At 45.2% G+C, this 20453-nt stretch overlaps 1 protein-coding gene and 2 long non-coding RNA genes across 3 annotated transcripts; 2 read left to right on the top strand and 1 right to left on the bottom strand.

Annotated features, from left to right (window-relative positions):
- Window positions 1-757, bottom strand: LOC310712958. The gene is made up of 2 exons (XR_014529041.1): window positions 637-757; window positions 1-406 (listed from the first exon to the last, which is right to left on the bottom strand). It is a non-coding gene; the product is annotated as an uncharacterized lncRNA (long non-coding RNA).
- Window positions 758-1235: 478 nt separating this feature from the next.
- LOC310712827 (uncharacterized protein) lies at window positions 1236-13352 on the top strand. The gene is made up of 6 exons (XM_083516225.1): window positions 1236-1267; window positions 3349-3843; window positions 4444-4525; window positions 5162-5244; window positions 5561-5687; window positions 10754-13352. Exons 2-6 carry the CDS (start codon window positions 3430-3432, stop codon window positions 11731-11733), a joined length of 1686 nt encoding a protein of 561 aa, XP_083372351.1. The 5' UTR covers window positions 1236-1267; window positions 3349-3429; the 3' UTR covers window positions 11734-13352.
- A 900-nt stretch (window positions 13353-14252) lies between these two features.
- Window positions 14253-20238, top strand: LOC310712963. Its single transcript, XR_014529046.1, has 2 exons — window positions 14253-14616; window positions 18350-20238. It is a non-coding gene; the product is annotated as an uncharacterized lncRNA (long non-coding RNA).
- The last annotated feature ends 215 nt before the right edge of the window (window positions 20239-20453 follow it).

Here is a 20453-nt window from a genome sequence, read left to right as displayed (position 1 = left end):
CCTTGCCACTGAAAAATTCCATTTAACTGCCTCTTTGCCGATTGTTACGTTTAATTACTTTTTTTAAGGTAAAGATGTTACGCTACATCTTTGAGAAACTGCACTTACTGCTGCTTTTTTCTATTCTGGGTTTGAATAAAACTTACTCTGTGGACCAACGTTATTGCTTTTTGTGTGGTCTTTTCCTGCTGCTTGATATACAGCGGACGCTTATTTATTTAGTTCATGGCTTATATGCTCATGGAACATTTGATATTTATTGCTGAGATATAGACACAAAACAACACATGCTAAAACATAAGAAGTGCTGTGGTCAGATCACTTCCTGCTGCAACTAGACTAGAGGGCACTGCGTAGAAGCCCCCAAAGATGCGCCTGAATTTTGGGGTGTTTGGCACCTGCAAACCTATAACAATGTCTTTTTTAAAAAATATATTTTTTATTAACCAGCCAATCACATCCAATCAAATCACATCACATAAATTCCGAATTACAAAGCCGAATTTTAAATTTTGTTGAGGGAACCCATATTTCAAGATCCGAAGGGGGATTATAATCATCTTCTTGCTACCGCGTTAATGTCCAAATCAGTCCAAACAAAGTTCATAATTCTATCCAGACTTATCTTGCTGAAACTTACAACAATGTCACCAGAGGGGAATAAAAGGCTTCCTAGGAAAACCCCCTTGGCTGCTCCTGTGTTGCTTCCAAGGCGACTTCACCAAGAACATACATTTATGGCTGAAATACAGGCACAAAGCAGCAGATGGGACAACGCAGAATGGCCCCCCCAGCCATGTCTGGCAATGTCTCCCCCCTTCAGCCCCCCCGGAACCCCCTCTTGCTGGGACAGGGCTCTCTGCCCCCCAGCCCCCCAGGGGCCCCCAAGAGAGACTCGCCACCCCGGAGAAGAGACACCACTCGGGTCCCCCATCTGCCCCCCCAAGACCCCCTCTCCCCCGCCCAGACGCCCCTTCGCAGCCCCAGGCAGAGAGACGGGCTCCTCCTCCGGGACACGGGTTCCCCCTTCACACGCACACGCGCCCAGTCCCGGGTTCTGGGTCCAGCTGCCTCCCTGCCCCCCCAGGGGCAGCTCTGCGCCTGCGCGACGCCCCGGGCTCCTCCGAAGGGAGAGAGAAGGGTTAAGGGGCGCCGAGCTGGCTTCCTAGAGAGGACAGGAAAGGAAGGCGGGCCGCTCCTCCTCCTCCTCCTCCCCTCTGACGTCCCTTCCGGTCAGAGCGGCCTCGCCTTCGCTTGCCGGGCTCTGGTGGGTCTCCTCTCGGGGGAAGCCTGGGGAACTCCCTGCCCCGGGAGGCGGGAAGGGGAGGGAAGAGAGGCTGGGGGGTCCGGGAGGGAGCCAGAGGGACCTCAGGCCCTGGCCAGGGAGGTGGGACTGGAAGAGAGTGAGGAGGGAGAAGGACATTCGGAGGGACATGATTGTGAGGGAGAAGGACATTAAGAGGGACATTATTATGAGGGAGAAGGATGTTAAGAGGGACATAATTGTGAGGGAGAAGTATATTAAGAGGGACATTATTATGAGGGAGAAGGATATTAAGAGGGACATGATTGTGAGGGAGAAGGATATTAAGAGGGACATGATTGTGAGGGAGAAGGATATTAAGAGGGACATGATTGTGAGGGAGAAGGACATTAAGAGGGACATTATTGTGAGGGAGAAGGATATTGAGAGGGACATAGTTATGAGGGAGAAGGATATTAAGAGGGACATGATTGTGAGGGAGAAGGATATTAAGAGGGACATAATTGTGAGGGAGAAGGATATTAAGAGGGACATTATTATGAGGGAGAAGGATATTAAGAGGGACATGATTGTGAGGGAGAAGGATATTAAGAGGGACATAATTGTGAGGGAGAAGGATATTAAGAGGGACATTATTGTGAGGGAGAAGGATATTAAGAGGGACATGATTGTGAGGGAGAAGGATATTAAGAGGGACATGATTGTGAGGGAGAAGGATATTAAGAGGGACATTATTGTGAGGGAGAAGGATATTGAGAGGGACATAGTTATGAGGGAGAAGGATATTAAGAGGGACATGATTGTGAGGGAGAAGGATATTAAGAGGGACATAATTGTGAGGGAGAAGGATATTAAGAGGGACATAATTGTGAGGGAGAAGGATATTAAGAGGGACATGATTGTGAGGGAGAAGGATATTAAGAGGGACATAATTATGAGGGAGAAGGATATTAAGAGGGACATGATTGTGAGGGGGAAGGATATTAAGAGGGACATGATTGTGAGAGAAAAGTATATTAAGAGGGACATTATTATGAGAGAGAAGTGTATTAAGAGGGACATGATTGTGAGGGAGAAGGATATTAAGAGGGACATTATTATGCGGGAGAAGAATATTAAGAGGGACATAATTGTGAGAGAAAAGTATATTAAGAGGGACATTATTATGAGAGAGAAGTGTATTAAGAGGGACATGATTGTGAGGGAGAAGGATATTAAGAGGGACATTATTATGAGAGAGAAGTATATTAAGAGGGACATTATTATGAGGGAGAAGTGTATTAAGAGGGACATTATTATGAGGGAGAAGGATATTAAGAGGGACATTATTATGAGAGAGAAGTATATTAAGAGGGACATTATTATGAGGGAGAAGTGTATTAAGAGGGACATTATTATGAGAGAGAAGGATATTAAGAGGGACATTATTATGAGAGAGAAGTATATTAAGAGGGACATTATTATGAGGGAGAAGTGTATTAAGAGGGACATTATTATGAGGGAGAAGTATATTAAGAGGGACATGATTGTGAGGGAGAAGTGTATTAAGAGGGACATTATTATGAGGGAGAAGTGTATTAAGAGGGACATTATTATGAGGGAGAAGTATATTAAGAGGGATATTATTATGAGGGAGAAGTATATTAAGAGGGAAATACCATGACGCTTCCCTTCTCTCTATTCATAAATCTCTGCATGTCGGCCATTTTCCTTCGATAATTCTTTATTTGACGGAAAGTCCAGTTTCCGAGGCGTCTTCCAGGGCAGTTCCACCCAGAGGGCCTTGCCACCGTCCCCTCGGATCCAGAGCAGGAAGTCCCAAGGGACGGTGGCTGGAGCTAGACATGGGCCCTGCTGCTCACCAAGCCACCCAAGCAGATATGGCTGGGTTGGGGCGAAGCTCTGGACTATGAAGTGGGGTGGGGAGAGACCCCCACTGTTGCCCTGGCTCCAGATTACACTCACTTATCACTCACAGTTATGACTTCTTCCTCCTCCTTCTCTCCCCATGCTTCCTCAGGGAACATTCTTCTTCTCTTGGCTGTGCTTTGATCTTATAATAGAATAGTGTGTTTGATTCGTAGCATTTGCTGCACTTTGCAGTAGAACTTGGCAGAGGACCAAGGGGCTCCTTCCGATCTCCTGGAGGTGTCCTGAGAACAGAGATGGATGAACAGGACTCAGCTGGCCCTGAAGCAGGAAGAGGCCATGCCATGGAAACGGGGAGCAGTGGGGGATCCTGGGAAAACTCCGTGCAGAAGATCCTAGGTGAGGAGGACACCCTTTGCTCAGAGGTGCAGAGCCAGCAGCTCAGGCAGTTCTGCTGCCAGGAGGCCAAAGGACCCCGAGAGGTTTGCAGCCGACTCTACCACCTTTGCTGTCGATGGCTGAAGCCAGAAAGGCACACGAAAGCTCAGATGTTGGACCTGGTGATCTTGGAGCAGTTCCTGGCTGTCCTTCCTCTGGAGATGGAGAACTGGGTGAGGGAATGCGGAGCGGAGACCAGTTCCCAGGCGGTGGCCCTGGCCGAAGGTTTCCTCCTGAGTCAGGCAGAGGAGAGGAAGCAGGCAGAGCAGCAGGTGAGAGAGACTTTCCTCTGGATACTCCCAAGGGGCTCCAAAGAGGAGGGAGAGTATTCCCAAATCATTTCCTAATGGCCCATCCTTTTTAGGAAAGCTTATTATTATTTTATTTTTATTATTTATGACACCCATGTGGCTGGGTGCCTTCCAGCACATATAAAAGCATAAGAAGACATCAGGTGTCTTCTAAAAGTTATGCATTTTCTTATCTCCTTCTCACCTGATGGGAGGGCATTCCCCAGGGTGGGGGCCACTGTGGAGAAGGTCTTCTGCCTGGTTCCCTGTAACTTCACTTGTCACAGTGAGGGAATCAGCAGAAGACCCTCAGAACTGGACCTCAGTTCATGGAGACGCTCCTTTGGGTATACTGGGCCTTTGAGGCCGTTTAGGGCTTTGAATTGTGCTGGGAAACGTTCTGGGAGCCAGTGAAGATCCTTGAGGACCAATGTTTCATGGTCCTGGCAGCCAACCCCAGACACCAGTCTAGCAGAAGCAGGAAGCAGCTTTCACCTCTGTCCCCCGAAAGCGCTTGCCTCTGCCATTCCTTCTCTAACCCTTCTCCCCATTCTCTGTTTTGAATCCTTGTTGCTCTTTCAGAGGAAGGATCTTTTGGCACAAATGGGTCTTGATTCTTCTGAGGCAGAGAAGACTCCGCTGGACGCCAGAGTGAGGCCTCTGGGTAAGGAGGAAGGAGTGTTTTCTCCCCCGTTTTGTCACATTCTCTTGGTTTCGAAACTAATCTGTGAGTTCTTTACATCATTTCTGGGGAAGACACCTGGAGCCCAGAGCTCGGGGGGGGGGGGGAGATGTATTTTTGCACAACCAATATATGAAATGGGTACAAATGAGTCCAAATGTACTCAGCTGGGAAGACTTTTACTGCAGCTGGTTCAATTCCACAGTTTATTATCTCTTCCAGCAATGCCTGTACATTAGTCCAAATTGAGCTCTGATTGACAGGAGAACCTCTGCTTCTTAATGGCAGCGATGGAGGGTTTTCGGCAGGCGAAGGGCTTTTGCACTCAGCGCCTCCCTGCCTCCCGCAATCCATGCCGGAGCCAGAGCCTGGTACCGAGACGAACTGGGAGTGAAGCCCGTTCCCCCCTGTCCCTGGGGGCAACTTGCAAGGAGAATTACCCTCAGTCATCCTTGTTTTTCCTTTGCCAACGATCTCCCGCTGCCTCCATTAAGGCAGAGCGGAACCGGAAGCTAGCAGGGGAGACTTGGACAAGCCCCATCTGTACTTAGAGATGCACTGTTTCACCTCTGAGAGAAGCAGGCGCTCACGGTTTCCACTTACCTTGGTCTCTCCCAGGTGACGGAATGATGCCACCAAGACCTGCTCCTTCATCTTTTCATGGTGGTGGAGGGGAGGCAGCAGCTGTGGACCCAGATCAGGTAGGGGGAAGGAGCCTTGTGGGGAAGGACTGCTTGGATGCAGACTGGCTGGACACAGTTGGATGCAGAGGAATGGTTGGAGGAGCCAGAGAAGAGGGAGCCGACTGGGAGGAGGAGGAGGAGGGGTCTGAAGCTGGAGAGGGAAGAGGGCTCAGGGAGCAGAGGGAGTCTGTGGCAGAGAGCAGCCCAGACTCCGAGGCAGAAGCTGCAGCAGGAGAGAGGGATGAGGAAGGCAGAGAGGGGTCTGGCCGCTGTAGACAACAACAGAGCCAAGTGAATGTTCTCTAAGAGGACAGCCTTTTCCCTGTTCTGTTAGGGTCCAGTGTGCTTTGAAGATGTGGCTGTCCATTTCACAGACGAGGAGTGGGCGTTGCTGGATCCTGACCAGAGAGCTCTCCATAAGGAAGTCATGGAGGAGAATCGTGGGATCTTGGACTCTCTCGGTAAGGCTCCCTATTGGATCATCCTATCTGTTTTGTAAATCAAGACATCTCTCTATGTGACGAACCTCTGATATTTCGATGGGGCTCAACAGCGCCACCCACAGCACCTGGGATGTTAACACTCCCACAGCAAACCTTGGATGGATGGCTATTAATGGTTTTCCCTGTGCATATTCTTCCTCCAGTTCTGCCGTTTAAAACCATGATCAGGCTGTCTGGACTGCCCAGGCCTTCTTAAATGTAGGATTCAGAGTGATTTGGGATGTTGAAGTAGCTTCAGTCAAGTTTCCTGCTTTTGTTCTTGCTTCTGTCTCTCTCTGGTTGACCAAAGAGTCGCTTGGCATTGGAGATGGCACAGATTCCACGACTGAACTAAACAAACTCCATCCCAAAACAGAGCCAGGCTTTTTGAATCTCAGGCAGTGAACCCTGTAGTAACAATAATGATAATTTTTTAGTTACAGGTAGGTAGCCGTGTTGGTCTGCCATAGTCAAAATAAAAAAGTTCCTTCCAGTAGCACCTTAAAGACCAACTAAGTTAGTTCTTGGTATGAGCTTTCGTGTGCATGCACACAGGTGTATCTGAAGAAGTGTGCATGCACACGAAAGCTCATACCAAGAACTAACTTAGTTGGTCTTTAAGGTGCTACTGGAAGGAACTTTTTTATTTTGATAATTATTATTTTTTTGCATTCTCTTTATTAATTTTCATTACACACCAATACACACAAGACAAATTCACCACAAACAAAAAATAAACCAAACAACACGGCTAAATAGAAAAAACGAGCTAAGAACAAAAAACATCATATAACTAATTGACTTCCCTCCACCTCGGTTTTGGGTTATATAATAAAGGATTTTTTCCGCAGTTTATCTTTAAGACTTCTGCACATCGGAGGGTTATATTTAACCTACTGTGATCTTTAGATTTTTTAAATCTGCTTCAATATATGTTATGAATTTATTCCATTCCTTAATAAACTTTGTTTCTTTCTGATCTCTGATTTTTTGTGTTATTTTTACCAATTCTAAGTATTCGAATAGTTTACTTTGCCAATCTTTTACCGTTGGGATACTAATTGACTTCCAATTTTGTGCTATTAATATTCTAGCAGCTGTTGTTGCGTACTGGAATAAAGTCTGGTCCTCTTTCTTAATTTCATTACCAATCATCCCCAGAAGGAAGTTTTCCATTTTTTTAACAAAAGTGTATTTGAACATTTTTTAAAATTCATTATAAACAAGCTCCCAAAACTTTTTAATTTTTTTGCAGGTCCACCACATGTGGCAGAAACTTCCTTCCTTATTTTTGCACTTCCAGCACATTTTGTGTCCAGTCTTATAATTTTTTTCTAATTTTACAGGGGTGATGTACCATCTGTACATCATATTTTCCATGTTTTCTCTTAGTGCGACACACGCTGTAAACTTCATATCTTTATTCCAGAGCTTTATCCAACTATCATATTCCAAATTATATCCCAGGTCTATCGCCCATTTCACCATGACTTCTTTTATCTCCTCGTCCTTAGTATCCCATTCTAACAATTGCTTATACATTTTTGATAAAAGTTTTGAATTTCCTTCCAATATTTCTATCTGAAATCTGGATTTTTTTTTCGTTCATCCCAATCATTTTATCTTCTGTCCACAGTGTGTTAATTTGATGGAATTGTAACCAACTTGTTAATTTATCTCCTAATTCTTCATAAGTTTTGATTTTCCAACCTTTCTCTGTTCTAACCATCAAGCCTTCATATGTCCATCTTTCACCTTCTAGATTTACTTTTTTGGTTGTTAAAATATCTATTGGTGACAGCCACCAGGGAGTGTTTCTTTCAAGTAAATTTTTGTTTCTGTCCCATATCAATGGGACCTCTGATAATATCAATGGTCCTCTGATAATATGATTGGAGAATCCTTTGTGTACTTTTACTTTGTTGTGCCACAAATATGCGTGCCATCCGAATCTGGTATTGAAGCCTTCTAGATCTAACAGGTCAGTATTTTTTATGACAATCCATTCTTTAATCCAACAGAGGCATGAAGCCTTGTAGTACAGTTTCAGATTCAGTACCGCAAATCCTCCTCTTTCCCTTCTATCTGTAAGTAATTTGAATTTAATTCTAGGCCTTTTTCCCTGCCAAATGAATTTGGATAGAATTTTTTGCCAATCTTTAAAAACTGTGGTTCCCCTTATCACCGGAATATTTTGGAACAAAAATAGCAGCTTTGGAAGTATGTTCATCATAATTGCGGCCATTCTTCCTGACCATGATAATTTCATCCTGTTCCAGATATCTAGGTCCTTTTTGATTTCTTTCCAAGTAACTAAATAATTATCTGCCATTAAATTTATATTCTTCACAGTTAGCCAAATTCCTAAGTATTTTGCTTTTTTTACCGCCTTAATTCCAATTTGTACCTCTAACTGATTTTTCACAACTTCTTCGATGTTTTTACTCATCATTTTAGTTTTTGATTTGTTTAACTTAAAACCCGATAACTTTCCAAATTCTTCTAATAATTCTATTACCCTGTGTACACTTTTTTGTGGATCTTCTAATGATAGCATCAAATCATCAGCATATGCTTTCAATTTATATTCTTTCCCCCCGATTTTAATTCCACGTACTTCTGGTGTTGTTCTTATCTTATTCGCGATAATTTCTAATAAATAGAAGAGGAGACAGAGGGTATCCCTGTCTCGTGCCCTTTGAAATTTCAAAAGAGTCAGTTAAGTCATTATTGATTATTAATTTTGCTCTTTGGCTTGAGTAGATAGCTTTTATACCCTCCAAAAAGGAGCCCTCTATCCCTACTGTTTCCAAACATCCCAAAAGGAATTGCCAGGATACATTATCAAAAGCCTTTTCGGCATCAATAAAGATTATTGCTGCAGGGATATCATTTTTGCAGTCTAGATATTCAATAATATTTATTATGTGTCTTATATTATCTTTTAGTTGTCTATTGGGTAAAAATCCAACTTGGTCTGTATGAATAAGGTTTGTTAAGCATTTCTTGAGACGATTGGCCATTACTTCTGCGAATATTTTATAATCGTTATTTAATAATGATATTGGTCTATAATTTTTCATGTCCAACTTATCTGTATCTGGCTTAGATATCAATGTAATATAGGCTTCCTTCCATGAGTCTGGTGTTTTACCTCCTCTTAAGATGTTATTTGCTACTTCACATAGTACTGGGGCTAAGTATTCCTCTAAGACTTTATAGTATTTAGCAGATAAGCCTTCAGGCCCTGGAGCTTTTCCCAGTTTCATTTTTTTTATCGCCTCCTGGATTTCTTCCGTTTTTATAGGTTTATTTAATTGTATTTTCTCCTCTTCTGTTAATCCTTTCATTCTATTTTCTTCTAAGTACTTCTTTATTCCAATTATGTCTTCTTTTTTCCTTTTATATAGTTTTTCATAAAATTTAATAAAATTTTCCTTTATTCTCTTGGGGTCTTCTACAATTTGATCTTCTATTCTTATTTTATTGATCACATTTTGATTTTTACTTTTTCGTAGTTGCCACGCTAATAGTTTCCCAGTTTTGTTTGCTGATTCAAAATATTTTTGTTTCCATACCTTAATTCTCCATTCTACTTCTTGACCTATTAAAATTGAGTATTGCGTTTGAAGTATTCTGTAGGTTTGTTTTCTTTCGCATTCTCTTAATTGATTAAGTATTTCTTCTTCTTTTTTTCTTCTCTTAACTTTCCTGTAGCTATTCTGATTAATTAGGAATCCTTTTAGCACAGCCTTACTGGCATCCCAGACTGTATTAATATTTGTTTCTTTGTTCATATTCATGTCGAAATAATCTTTTAAAGTTCTTTTGGCCTTCTCAATTATCTCCTCATTTTCAAAAAGGAATTCATTCATTCTCCATCTGTATGTCCCTTGTATTCTACTTTTTAACTCCAAGGTTACTGAGCTGTGATCAGAAACGGTTCTAGGTTGGATTTCACATTTCACTGCTCTTGTTGTTAATTCTCTTGAAACCCATATTTGGTCCAACCTAGCCCAGCTTTGGTGTGATTCTGAAAAATGTGTAAATTGTTTTGTTATTGGATTTTTATGTCTCCAGATATCAATCAGATCTAAATTTTACACCAGATTATTAAATGTTCACAATGATGATAATTTTATTATTTTTGCCCTTCCCATCTGATTGGATTGCCCCAGCCACTCTGGGCAACTTCCAACAAATAGAAAAACGTAATAAAACATCAAACATTAAAAACTTCCCAATACAGAGGTGCCTTCAGAAGTCTTCTAAAAGTTGCATTGTTATTTCCTTGACATCTGTTGGGAGGGCATTCCACAGGGTGGGTGCCCCTACCGAGAAGGCCCCCTGCCTCGTCCCCTGTAACTTCTCACAATAATGTAACATTTAAGTACAGTGGTACTTCGGGTTAAGAACTTAATTCGTTCCGTAGGTCCGTTCTTAAAATTTGTTTAGATTTATTACTGCATATTGTACAACTTAGCATATTGAATACAGTGGTTCCTCGGGTTAAGTACTTAATTCATTCCTGAGGTCTGTTCTTAACCTGAAACTGTTTTGAACCTGAAGCACCACTTTGGCTAATGGGGTCTCCTGCTGCGCCGCTGGGGCATGGTTTCTGTTCTTATCCTGAAGCAAAGTTCTTAAACTAAAGCATTCTTTCTGAGTTAGCAGAGTCTGTAACCTGAAGCGTATGTAACCCGAGGTACCACTGTATATCTTAATTTTGGACAGGGAACTTTCCCGCTTTGGCCACCTTTTAAATAATAATAAAAGCACATTTTATTTATGAAGATAGTACAGACCCATATTTAAATTTAAACAAAATGATGTTTAAAAGTAAGCTGTACTTTTAAAAACTAGAGAGAGAAAACATCTAATATTCAACTTGATTTGTATACGAAACTAGACAATTTTACAGAACAAAAGGAACATTATAACATCTAACTCCCTTCAGTTCTTCCTCTGTCCCAAGCATTAATTAGCATTGTTCCATAATTTGGGGCTGCACTTCTTCCCGAGACTCTAATCCGTTTGCCTCTTAGTTTCAGGTGGGGATGAATTGGAAATGAAGAACAAGGGAGACCACAACGAAATCCACACAGTGGAGGAGCCATATCAGGATTCAGACTGTGGAGAGAGCTTCAGTCAGAGCTCCCATTCCATTTCCCATCAAAGAAATCCCCTTGAGAAGAAACACTATCAGTGCTTGGAATGTGGAAAGAGATTCAAACGGAGTGCCCATCTCACTTCCCATCAAAGGATTCATACAGGGGAGAAACCATATCACTGCTTGGAGTGTGGAAAGAGCTTCAGTCACAGCCACGATCTTACTTCCCATCGTAGAATTCATACAGGAGAGAAACCCTATCAGTGCTTAGAATGTGGAAAAAGCTTCAATCAGAGGGCCCATCTCACGTCCCATCAAAGGATTCATACAGGGGAGAAACCCTTTCAGTGCGTGGAATGTGGAAAAAGCTTCAGTCAGGGCTCCAATCTCACTGCCCACTGTAGAATTCATACAGGGGAGAAACCATATCACTGCTGGGAGTGTGGAAAGAGCTTCAGTCAAAGCCACAATCTCACTTGCCATCGTAAAATTCATACAGGGGAGAAACCATATCACTGCTTCAGTCACAGCCACGATCTCACTTCCCATCGTAGAATTCATACAGGGGAAAAACGCTATCAGTGCGTGGAATGTGGAAAGAGATTCAGAAATTGCTCAGATCTCACTTCCCATCATAGAATTCATACAGGGGAGAAACCCTATCAGTGCTTGGAGTGTGGAAAGAGCTTCAGCTGGAAACAGAGTTTTGCTTTCCATAAAAAAATACATACAGGGGAGAAACCGTATCAGTGCATGGAATGTGGAAAGAGCTTCAGTCAAAACCGCAGTTTCACTTCCCATCTAAGAATTCATACAGGGGAGAAACCCTTTCAGTGTCTGGTATGTGGAAAGAGCTTCACCAGGAAAGAAAGTCTCACATCCCATCACAAAATCCATACAGGGGAGAAATCCTAACAGTGCGTGGAATGAGGAAAGAGCTTCAGTCAAAGCAACAATCTCATTTCCCATCAGAGAATTCACACAGGGTAGAAACTATTTCAGTGCCAAGAGTGTGATCGGAGGGATTTATGAAAGTCTTGTCTCATTTTTAAAGTTCTTAACACAATTGGAGCTCTTAAAAGGACTTAGAGCTCCCTGAAAAAGCTAAAATCAAGACAGGTTTGGACAAGTTTGTTTCTCTTTGAAGGAAAATATTTCTTCTACTCTGAGCCACTTAAAGAGAATTGGATTGAAGACAAACACTCTTGTCTGGACACCTAAATTGCTATGTATTCTTGAACACATTCTTTTTTTCTTTTTTATGATTCCTCTCTTAAAGTAATTATTTGGTTTATTTGTTTTATTCGAATCTTAATTTGAGAAATTGGATTTTATGTTAAACAGCTTATGTGTGTTGGGGATCAGGCTGGAAGGAAGAGGGAGGGCTGGAAAAATCAGGAAACAGGATCTCTTAGGAAAGAGTTATTCTGTGACCTTGACAAACTGATAAGGTGCTGCTGGAAAATAGGCTTCTTTGAGAACAAGGGAGAGGGAGATTTTGAATATGGCAGTTCAAAAACAGTTAACACCAGGCCTGTGTTAAATTTGGAGAAGCTATTAGCCCGAATTGATAAAAATCATTAAATGGTGACAAATTTGACCACTAAAGTAGAGACACTGACAAAGAAAACAGAAGCACTAGATATCTCCATGAAAGGAAGGGAAGAGAAGTCTGAAAAGCTGGAAGACAAAAAATGGAAATCAGAACAGGAGACGCTTAGGATTGATGTGGACGGTTTGGGTGGAAGATAAGAGGCAATTGCGGGCGCTTTGGCGGTTCTTGAGATGAGACAGAAAGCCCAGCCTCTGAGACGGAGAGGAGGGAGGAGAGCAGGATTTTAGCAAAGGTTAGAGCAGAGTGGCTGGGAGTGGAATTAGACTGGCTTGTGGAGCAAGGAGTGCTCAAGCCGGTGCCTAATGCCCCCTGAGAAACCCCAGTCATCACACCTGTCAAGCCCAATGGCTCAGTCCACATCTGCGCAGACTACAGATGTATCATAAACAAGGCGCTTATGGCTCATGCATATCCGGTGCCAATGGTCAGCCATGTCCTCGCTACCCTGGTGGGGTCTAAGAGTCCACCTGATCGGGGACAAGGTGAGGGCTATTTGCGACGCCCCTGCACCTAAGGGTAAGGCAGAACTCCAAGCCTTCTTGGGACTATTGAACTTCCAGATGATTCCTGGGGGGAAACTGCAAGGAGGGCTGGAGAGAGGAATCCCAAGGGGATAGCAGAAGGGTGAGGCCCATAGAGCAGGAGGAGTGGGTAAGGGAGGCAGAACTGGGAAGTCCAGAAGTGACCGAGGCTGAGCAGCGTCCAACCCAACGATCCCATCACAGCCGGCAGCCCTGGAACAAGAGCCAGAACCAGGAACCCCTACCGAGAGACACCCAAGACCACAACGCATACATAGGTGACCGACATACATCAATGACTAGGAATGCTAACCTTCTGGGTGCAATGGGAACAGCCTGAGGTTTGGGGAGCAATTAAATCACTGTTTTACAAGCTGCAATAAAGAGAATGAAATCACTACAGGACTCCTGAGTAGATTTCAGAGAATCTAATGCATCTTTGGTTGGGATTGTCCAGCAAGGAGATTGGAGATGGTTGCCAGTCAAAGGGTAGTTTAAGACATGGGGGGGGGGGGGAGAGCTCCTTGTGAAAGGGGGGCAGTTTTGTTAGACATTCCAGAAGAGGAATCCTGGAAGAGGACACTCCAGGCTCATCTGGTCCAACCCCTGCCATTCAGGAACCCCGGTTCTTAGTCCCGCCAGCTCCCTTGAACTGGGCAACTCAGATGCCTGGAGCAGCGCCCCGTTGGAGAGCAGCCTTGGGTCGCCTCTGGAGCTGGCTGGACCTTTTGGACGGCTGTTTCCATCTCCTCTGCCTTCTGCTGGCAGGCCCGGTTGGGAGTTGTAGTCCAAAGCCCATTGAGGGGGGCTGGTTCTGGAGGTGGTTTTCAAGTTGGAACTATGTTTTGACCCTTTGCCGAAAGGAGATGCCACAAAGTGTGTGTGTGTCGGGAGGGTGTCTTTTCAGTGCCAGGATACAAGGTGCTCTCTTGACCTGGGAGCCCAATCCCTCTCCCCCACCCCTAGAAAAGGGGGTCTTCCCCTCATCCTCTCCTTGCAGGACCCCCTTTTCCTTCCTCTTTGTTCAGAGAGTCAGAACCAACTCTCTCTCAAGGGACCCTGGAGCCAAACACTTGCAGAGTTTTACTTCTCAAGCAAAGGGGGGGAAGGAATACATTCTTGTTGCTCTTGAGATGTACAGAAATCTGTTCCCCGCGGAGGGAGAAGCTTGCCAGGCCCCCAAAGTCCCCCGATGGAGCAGCTCTGCACCTGCTCCACGCCTGGGACTCCTCCGCAGGCAGAGAGGGACCAGCAAAAGGGTTAAGTGGCACCAAGCTGGCTTCCTAGAGAGGAAGAAGAAGAAGAAGAAGAAGAAGAAGAGTTTGGATTTGATATCCCGCCTTTCACTCCCCTTCAGGAGTGTCAAAGCGGCTAACATTCTCCTTTCCCTTCCTCCCCCACAACAAACACTCTGTGAGGTGAGTGGGGCTGAGAGACTTCAGAGAAGTGTGACTGGCCCAAGGTCACCCAGCAGCTGCATGTGGAGGAGCGGAGACACAAACCCGGTTTCCCAGATTACGTGACTACCGTGACTACCGCTCTTAACCACTACACCACACTGGAATAAAGGGAGGAAGCTCCCCAGAGCGCAAGCTCCGCCCCCATCCGGGCTTTTGTCTCTCTGCTCCACAAGTGCTGCCTGGGGGCGCCTTCTGGAATCCGGTGAGAGGCCTTGGGGAGATGGGGGGTCCCAGGGCTGCAGGGGAGGGTCCCCCAAAGAAGACCCCTCTTGTGCCCTGGAGAGAGAGAGAGAGAGAGAGAGAGAAGGGAGCAGGGTGAGCTCCGCTTTGCAAGGGCTCAGAAGAACAGCCACGAGGGCCAGGGAGTCATGATGAGGGACCCCCAAAGTCATCTAGCCCATCCCCAGCCAGCCAGGAATCTTCTGCCCAGCCTGGGGCTCGAACCCAGGGGCCTGAGATCAAAGAGACTCATGCTCTACCCACTGAGCTCTGCTGCCATTTCTGGAAGAGTCTGAGAGACAGAATGTGAGCTTGGTTTTCTCCACCTTGCAAGGGTTAAAAGGAACTGAGCTGCATTCCTAGAGAGGACAGGGAATAAGGGGGGGGAATGAGGTCCTCCTGAGCAAATGCCCCTCCCTCCTTCCCAGGATCCTCCCTGCAAGAGGGGGAGGGAGCTTTCATTTCCTCTGCAGGAGCTGCCTCAGTTTCCCTTCTGGCATCTGATGAGCTTCCTCTCTTTTCTGCCCTAGGGTGCATTGGGGAGAAGTGGGGCGGGGTGTCCCAGGGCTGCAGGGGACGGATCCGTGGGGATTCTGCTCAGCTCCTGCAAGGGGATCCCCAAGCCAGGGCTAAGAGGTTCTGCCCCCCCTTCTCTCTGCAAAGCCAGGGAGGCTGCAAGTAACAGGAGGTCTGCAACTCTTCTCTTGCTCCTTTGGGGAGGGGTCACTGTTGCCATCAGGCTGCAAGAAGCTCAGGGGAAGTGGCAGGTTGGGGCACCTAGGAGAATATCCTACACCCAAAGACGCCCCATGTGGTCTAGCGGAGAGACTAAGAGCCCTGGAGCTGGAGGAGGGAGACCTGGGCCCATTTGACACCATGGCTATGAGCTTTGGAGGGAGGTGGGGAAGATGGGGAGTGAGAGGAGCTGGTTCTGCATGGAAACATCCGCTCTGAGGAAAAGATCACCAGCTAGAGAAAGGAGTCTCTGAGCTTAGTGGGAAGGACAGTGTGTGGTGTCCTGGGAGAGTAAATCAGGCCAGGAATGAACTGGGAGGCTGAGCCAGGAGAAGGAGGAGCTGGAAAGAGACCGGCTGCTGAGCTCTCATCCCAGTCAGGAGGGGAGAGATCCTTCTAGAAAGAGAAGACTCCCAAACCAGAGATCCCTTGGGTCTTTTGCCTGGAGTACCTTGGGAGTAGGGTAACTGGCAGAAAGTGCCACCTTGTTAATAGCCAAAGTATTACGTGTGAAACAACTGAGAAAACCTTGAAGGGAAATAACATTGTAAACTGAGAAATCTTAAGTTTTATCCACTCGTGTTATAAACCTCCTTGTTAAATAAAATCGTTAATGTTTATTTGAAGAAATCTTGCCTGAGACTCCCAGTTAGTAAGTTTTACCTCACGCAAGTCCCCCACAAGATAATCTGAGGTAGTTGGAGGGCATTTGTGGAAATTGTGTTCTGTGAGGTGGGTGCACTATATTTAAGAGAGAGAACGGGTCCAAGGGTGCCGGGGGGGGGGGAAGACCCCTTGCGTCGTCGCATATTAATTGGGGGCAGAGGTGGGATAGGAAGTTAAAACCCACACAGATCCTATTTAGTTTTGGCGGACTGGCAGACTTAAACATTCATGAGGAAAACTGGATGCTGCACTTACGCCCACAGATATGTGGAATTTTGAGTGAAATATACTCAGATCTCAGAGACGATGAAACCTCTGATTCCCTCACATTTAAGGAGAGAGTGAAAGTGCGCTTTGGACTGACTGCAGAACAAAGCCAAAAAGCCTTTCGTGAAATTAAAAGGAAACCAGGAGAGACTTAGGCCCAACTGGGTAGCTGAATTGACCAAGCTCTGGACAGATGGGAGGAAAGTTAGATGAGCTCAAACAGCTGATCAGTTGAGAGCAATGTTTCCAAGAGGTTCCTGCTCATTTAGGCTGAAAACAGTAACTGAAGTCTCTACCTTGGGAGATGAAATCAAAGGAGACTCAGGGGGAGCAGTAATACTCTGTCCCTTCCAGAAAAAGTAACCCAGGGAGGAAGTGGGGTCTCAAAACGACAACCCTGAAGGGCGGGCCAAGGGTGCCGGGGGGAAAAGAGCCGTGATACGAAGTAAAAACCCACACAGAAACGTACCCAGAGACACAGAACAACCAGTTTAATAAAGGAGTGAAGTTCTTTGATTAAAAAGAGAAAAAATTCCTGTCAGAAAATGACCAGCAAGCGCCAAGCCAAAGAGACTCAGGATGACCCAGCTGCTGCGTCTGAGGAGAATCCTAATATATTGAATTACAGATGATGAGGCAAAGATTGGAATTGTCTAAGGTTGAAGCAGAGAAAGAAAGAGAAGAGGCCAGAATGGCAGCTGCCCTTCATCTAGCAGAGATACAGGCTGAGAGAGAGAGAGGGAGAGAGAGAGAGAGAGAGAGAGAGAGAGAGAGAGAGAGAGAGAGAGAGAGAGAGAGATGAGCCCAAGAAGAAAGAGACAGGGAGGCCAAGATGGCCCATGAAAAAGAGATGCTTCCTTTAAAAATGGAGGAGATTCAGGCAAGGGCAGAACTGCCGCAAGCAATGTTGGGGGTGGAGATTTTACCTCAGCAAATGTAAAGTATGTAAAAGGTGATGGTGTGCAGGCCTAATGGTCAAAGCTTCAAAATGCCAGTTTTCAAAACAAAGCAAGTCAAATATTTGGGTCCCAAGGGGTGGAAATATTTATCCTGATTGGAGCAAGGTAAAGGTCCTTCAAGAGGGGCCTGGACCCTCCACAGAAAGAGAAAGAAGAGCTTTTCTGGGGGGACAGGGATATTGTCCTCCATTTATTCCTCCTTTTAGCCCCCATGCTGCTCCTTGACATGACTGGGAGAAGAAAGACCAGCCAGACAAGAGCATTTGGAGGGACCAGTGCCAGGCAGCGTTGGGACATTTAAAAACAGCCCTAGATGCGGGGTCAACAAGCTTTTCCAGCCGGGGGCCGGTCCACCGTCCCTCAGACCTTGTGGAGGGCCGGACTATATTTTTTGGGGGGGAATGAACAAATTCCTATGCCCCACAAATAACCCAGAGATGCATTTTAAGTAACAGGACACATTCTACTCATGTAAAAACACGCTGGTTCCTGGACCGTCCGGGGGCCGGATTGAGAAGGCGATTGGGCCACATCCGGCCCCTGGTCCTTAGGTTGCCTCCCCTGGCCTAGATGGACCTTGGGGTCCCTTCCAACTTTAGGATTCTGCTCCTCATTTTGGAAGGCGGACAAGGAGCAAGAGCAACCTGCCGTCACAGAAGGAAGAGGACGGAGTCTTCATCTCCTTGGTTGCCCTTCTCTGGGAGGGTGGGCAGATTGTGAGGAGCAAAAACGAGGGTGCGATGATGACTCTCCTTTTAAGTACTCCTACTATATGGTAAGGTATAAACTTCTTATGGACAGCCAAAGGGCAACTGTTAGTAGCTGTGTGCACTGTTACTGTAATTTTTATAATGGTTTTTGGGGGGACGTTGTTTCCAGTGAAACAGGACGCTGCACCCCCAGACCACCCCACAAACCACCATTCAGTTTTGAATTGGAAATTTAAGAAAAAGAAGAGCACCTTGTACCACATGTGGTGGAATTATAAAAAGATAAAGACTTATGGGAAATGATATATAATGGATTTTTAAAAAATGTTTAAAATAACTTTTGTCAAAAGACCACAAGCCTTTCTCTTGGGAATTTTAGGTGCAGACATACCAAAGGAATTGAGAAGACTACTCATGTACGCAACTACAGCTGCAAGGGCGCTGTTTGCCCAGCAATGGAAAGAGGAGGAGATGCCGGCAAAAGCAGACTGGCAGATGAAACTACTAGAATATGTAGAGATGGCGAGGCTGACAGGGAAAATCAGAAACCAGGAGGATGAAAACTTCAGTGGGCAATGGGACAGATACAGACTGTACTTAAAAGAACACGGTAATCACTTGAGCTCTTTGGCAGGTCTCAGTAACTCCTGCAATGTTACAAAGACTTTGAACATTTTGGAGGACTATAGTGCGGATGGACTATAATATGCAGTTTCTTAGATACACAAAGGACCATGGAGGGGAGGAGGGGAGATTGGGAAGAATCTTGTTTGAGTTCAAAATTTAAATGTGTTAAATGTGAGATTTATTGTGTAAAACCAATAAAAATTATTTAAACAATTATTATTATTTTTGTAAATATCCTCATAAAAACCCACCAACCTAGCAGTTTGAAAGCGAGTAGATAAATAGGTACCGCTGTGACGGGAAGGTCAACAGTTCCATGCGCTCTGGCTTCCGTCATGGTGTCCCGTTGCACCAGAAGCGGTTTAGTCCTGCTGGCCACATGACCTGGAAAGCTGCGTTATGAGAATTATAAGGTCTAAGATATAAAATAAATGTTCATAAATGTACCAGGCAGACACATACATAAACCACCACAGTAGTCAGGAAAAGTCCTGAAACCATTTTGTCTCTCCCCAACTGACTTCAAATGTTTCTCTGAAAGAACAAAGGAAATGAGAAAACCTCCCCCTTGTCTCTGTGCTCACAAATCCTGTCTTGAGGGGTATCTGTGTCTGAATAGAGTGAGCCTGTGACCTGGACACAGGAATTAAGTATTTACCATCACAAAAGAATCACCAGACGGCCCAAGTGATGCAATCCGTGGTCATTTTTGAGGTACCCTAGCAGACAGGATTTTTGCTGTAGTTGGCCTCTTCTGTGATGTATGTATGATGTATTGGGGGGTGGTCGTGGGCTCCAGGCTGGGCAATTTCAAATGCCTATATAAGGGCTTGCGCACCATTGCTTGGGGTCCCTCCTGCGTGTGGCAGTGAGCACCCTGTTGCCACAGTTAATAAAGATGAAGCTTACTAGCTGCTTTGCTTCTCAATATTCTCTGGTTGGCCTCTGTCATTTTCTCTTACCGATAGGGAACCTACAAAAGGACTTTATGTGGGCTCTTGGGTACCCCATAAAGGGAAAGGAGCAGTTTTTTCTTACAACAGCTGTCTGTGGACAAACGCCAGCTCCCTTGGCCTGAAAGAGGGATGAGCACTGCAACCCCATAGTCGCCTTTGACTGGACTTAAACGTCCAGGGGTCCTTTACCTCTTTACCTTACATAGTACTCACCTTCCCTTATGCAGCAAAACCTTCATATAAAATCAGCCCTATGTCAGATCGACACCATTCCAACTTCATTTTACTCAGGGAACAAATGGCTCCCAAAGGGGGAATTTGGGAAACAAAACAGCCATAATCCTGGAAACCTAAGATCTTGTACTCAGCAGCCTCTTGAACAAGAGATAATCACCTGCCAGACAGGTAGTCGTCCCATGGACAATAGCAGACCATCCAGGAATGGAGTAGGTCCTGGTCAGGACAAAGAAGTGTGATTACCTGGCAGGGAAACCCAGGAACTTGTAGATATTTCCTTTGCATCACTTGATGGGTGCGAGGTGGAGGGCAAGGGAGGGATGAACTGGTTTCTGCCAAGAAAACACCTCCCTGTTTGTGACATATGCATGATGTATCTAAGATGTATGAATGATGCTTCACCCAAGGTGTTTATAGGGAAAGGGATTAAAGAACAAGCATCCCTTTGTTTGGGGCTTCTTCCTGCTTCTTCCATGCGGTGGGTGGAAGTCCTGTTGCAACGTATTTTAAATAAAGATCAGGCCTACAGGCTGCTGTTTTGCTCCAGTATTTCTGGCTGGTGTCTTTGCTTGACAATCCGTGAGGGGACGCTCATCAGAGTTGCAATGACACCAAACTGGGAGGGGTAGCTAATGTGACAAAAGACAGAATCAGGATTCAATA

Source organism: Podarcis liolepis (assembly GCF_965112155.1).
Source record: "Podarcis liolepis genome assembly, chromosome: 7".
Lineage (NCBI taxonomy): Eukaryota > Metazoa > Chordata > Lepidosauria > Squamata > Lacertidae > Podarcis > Podarcis liolepis.
The sequence above is the reverse complement of the archived record's forward strand: the minus strand, read 5'-3'. Positions and strand labels throughout refer to the sequence as shown.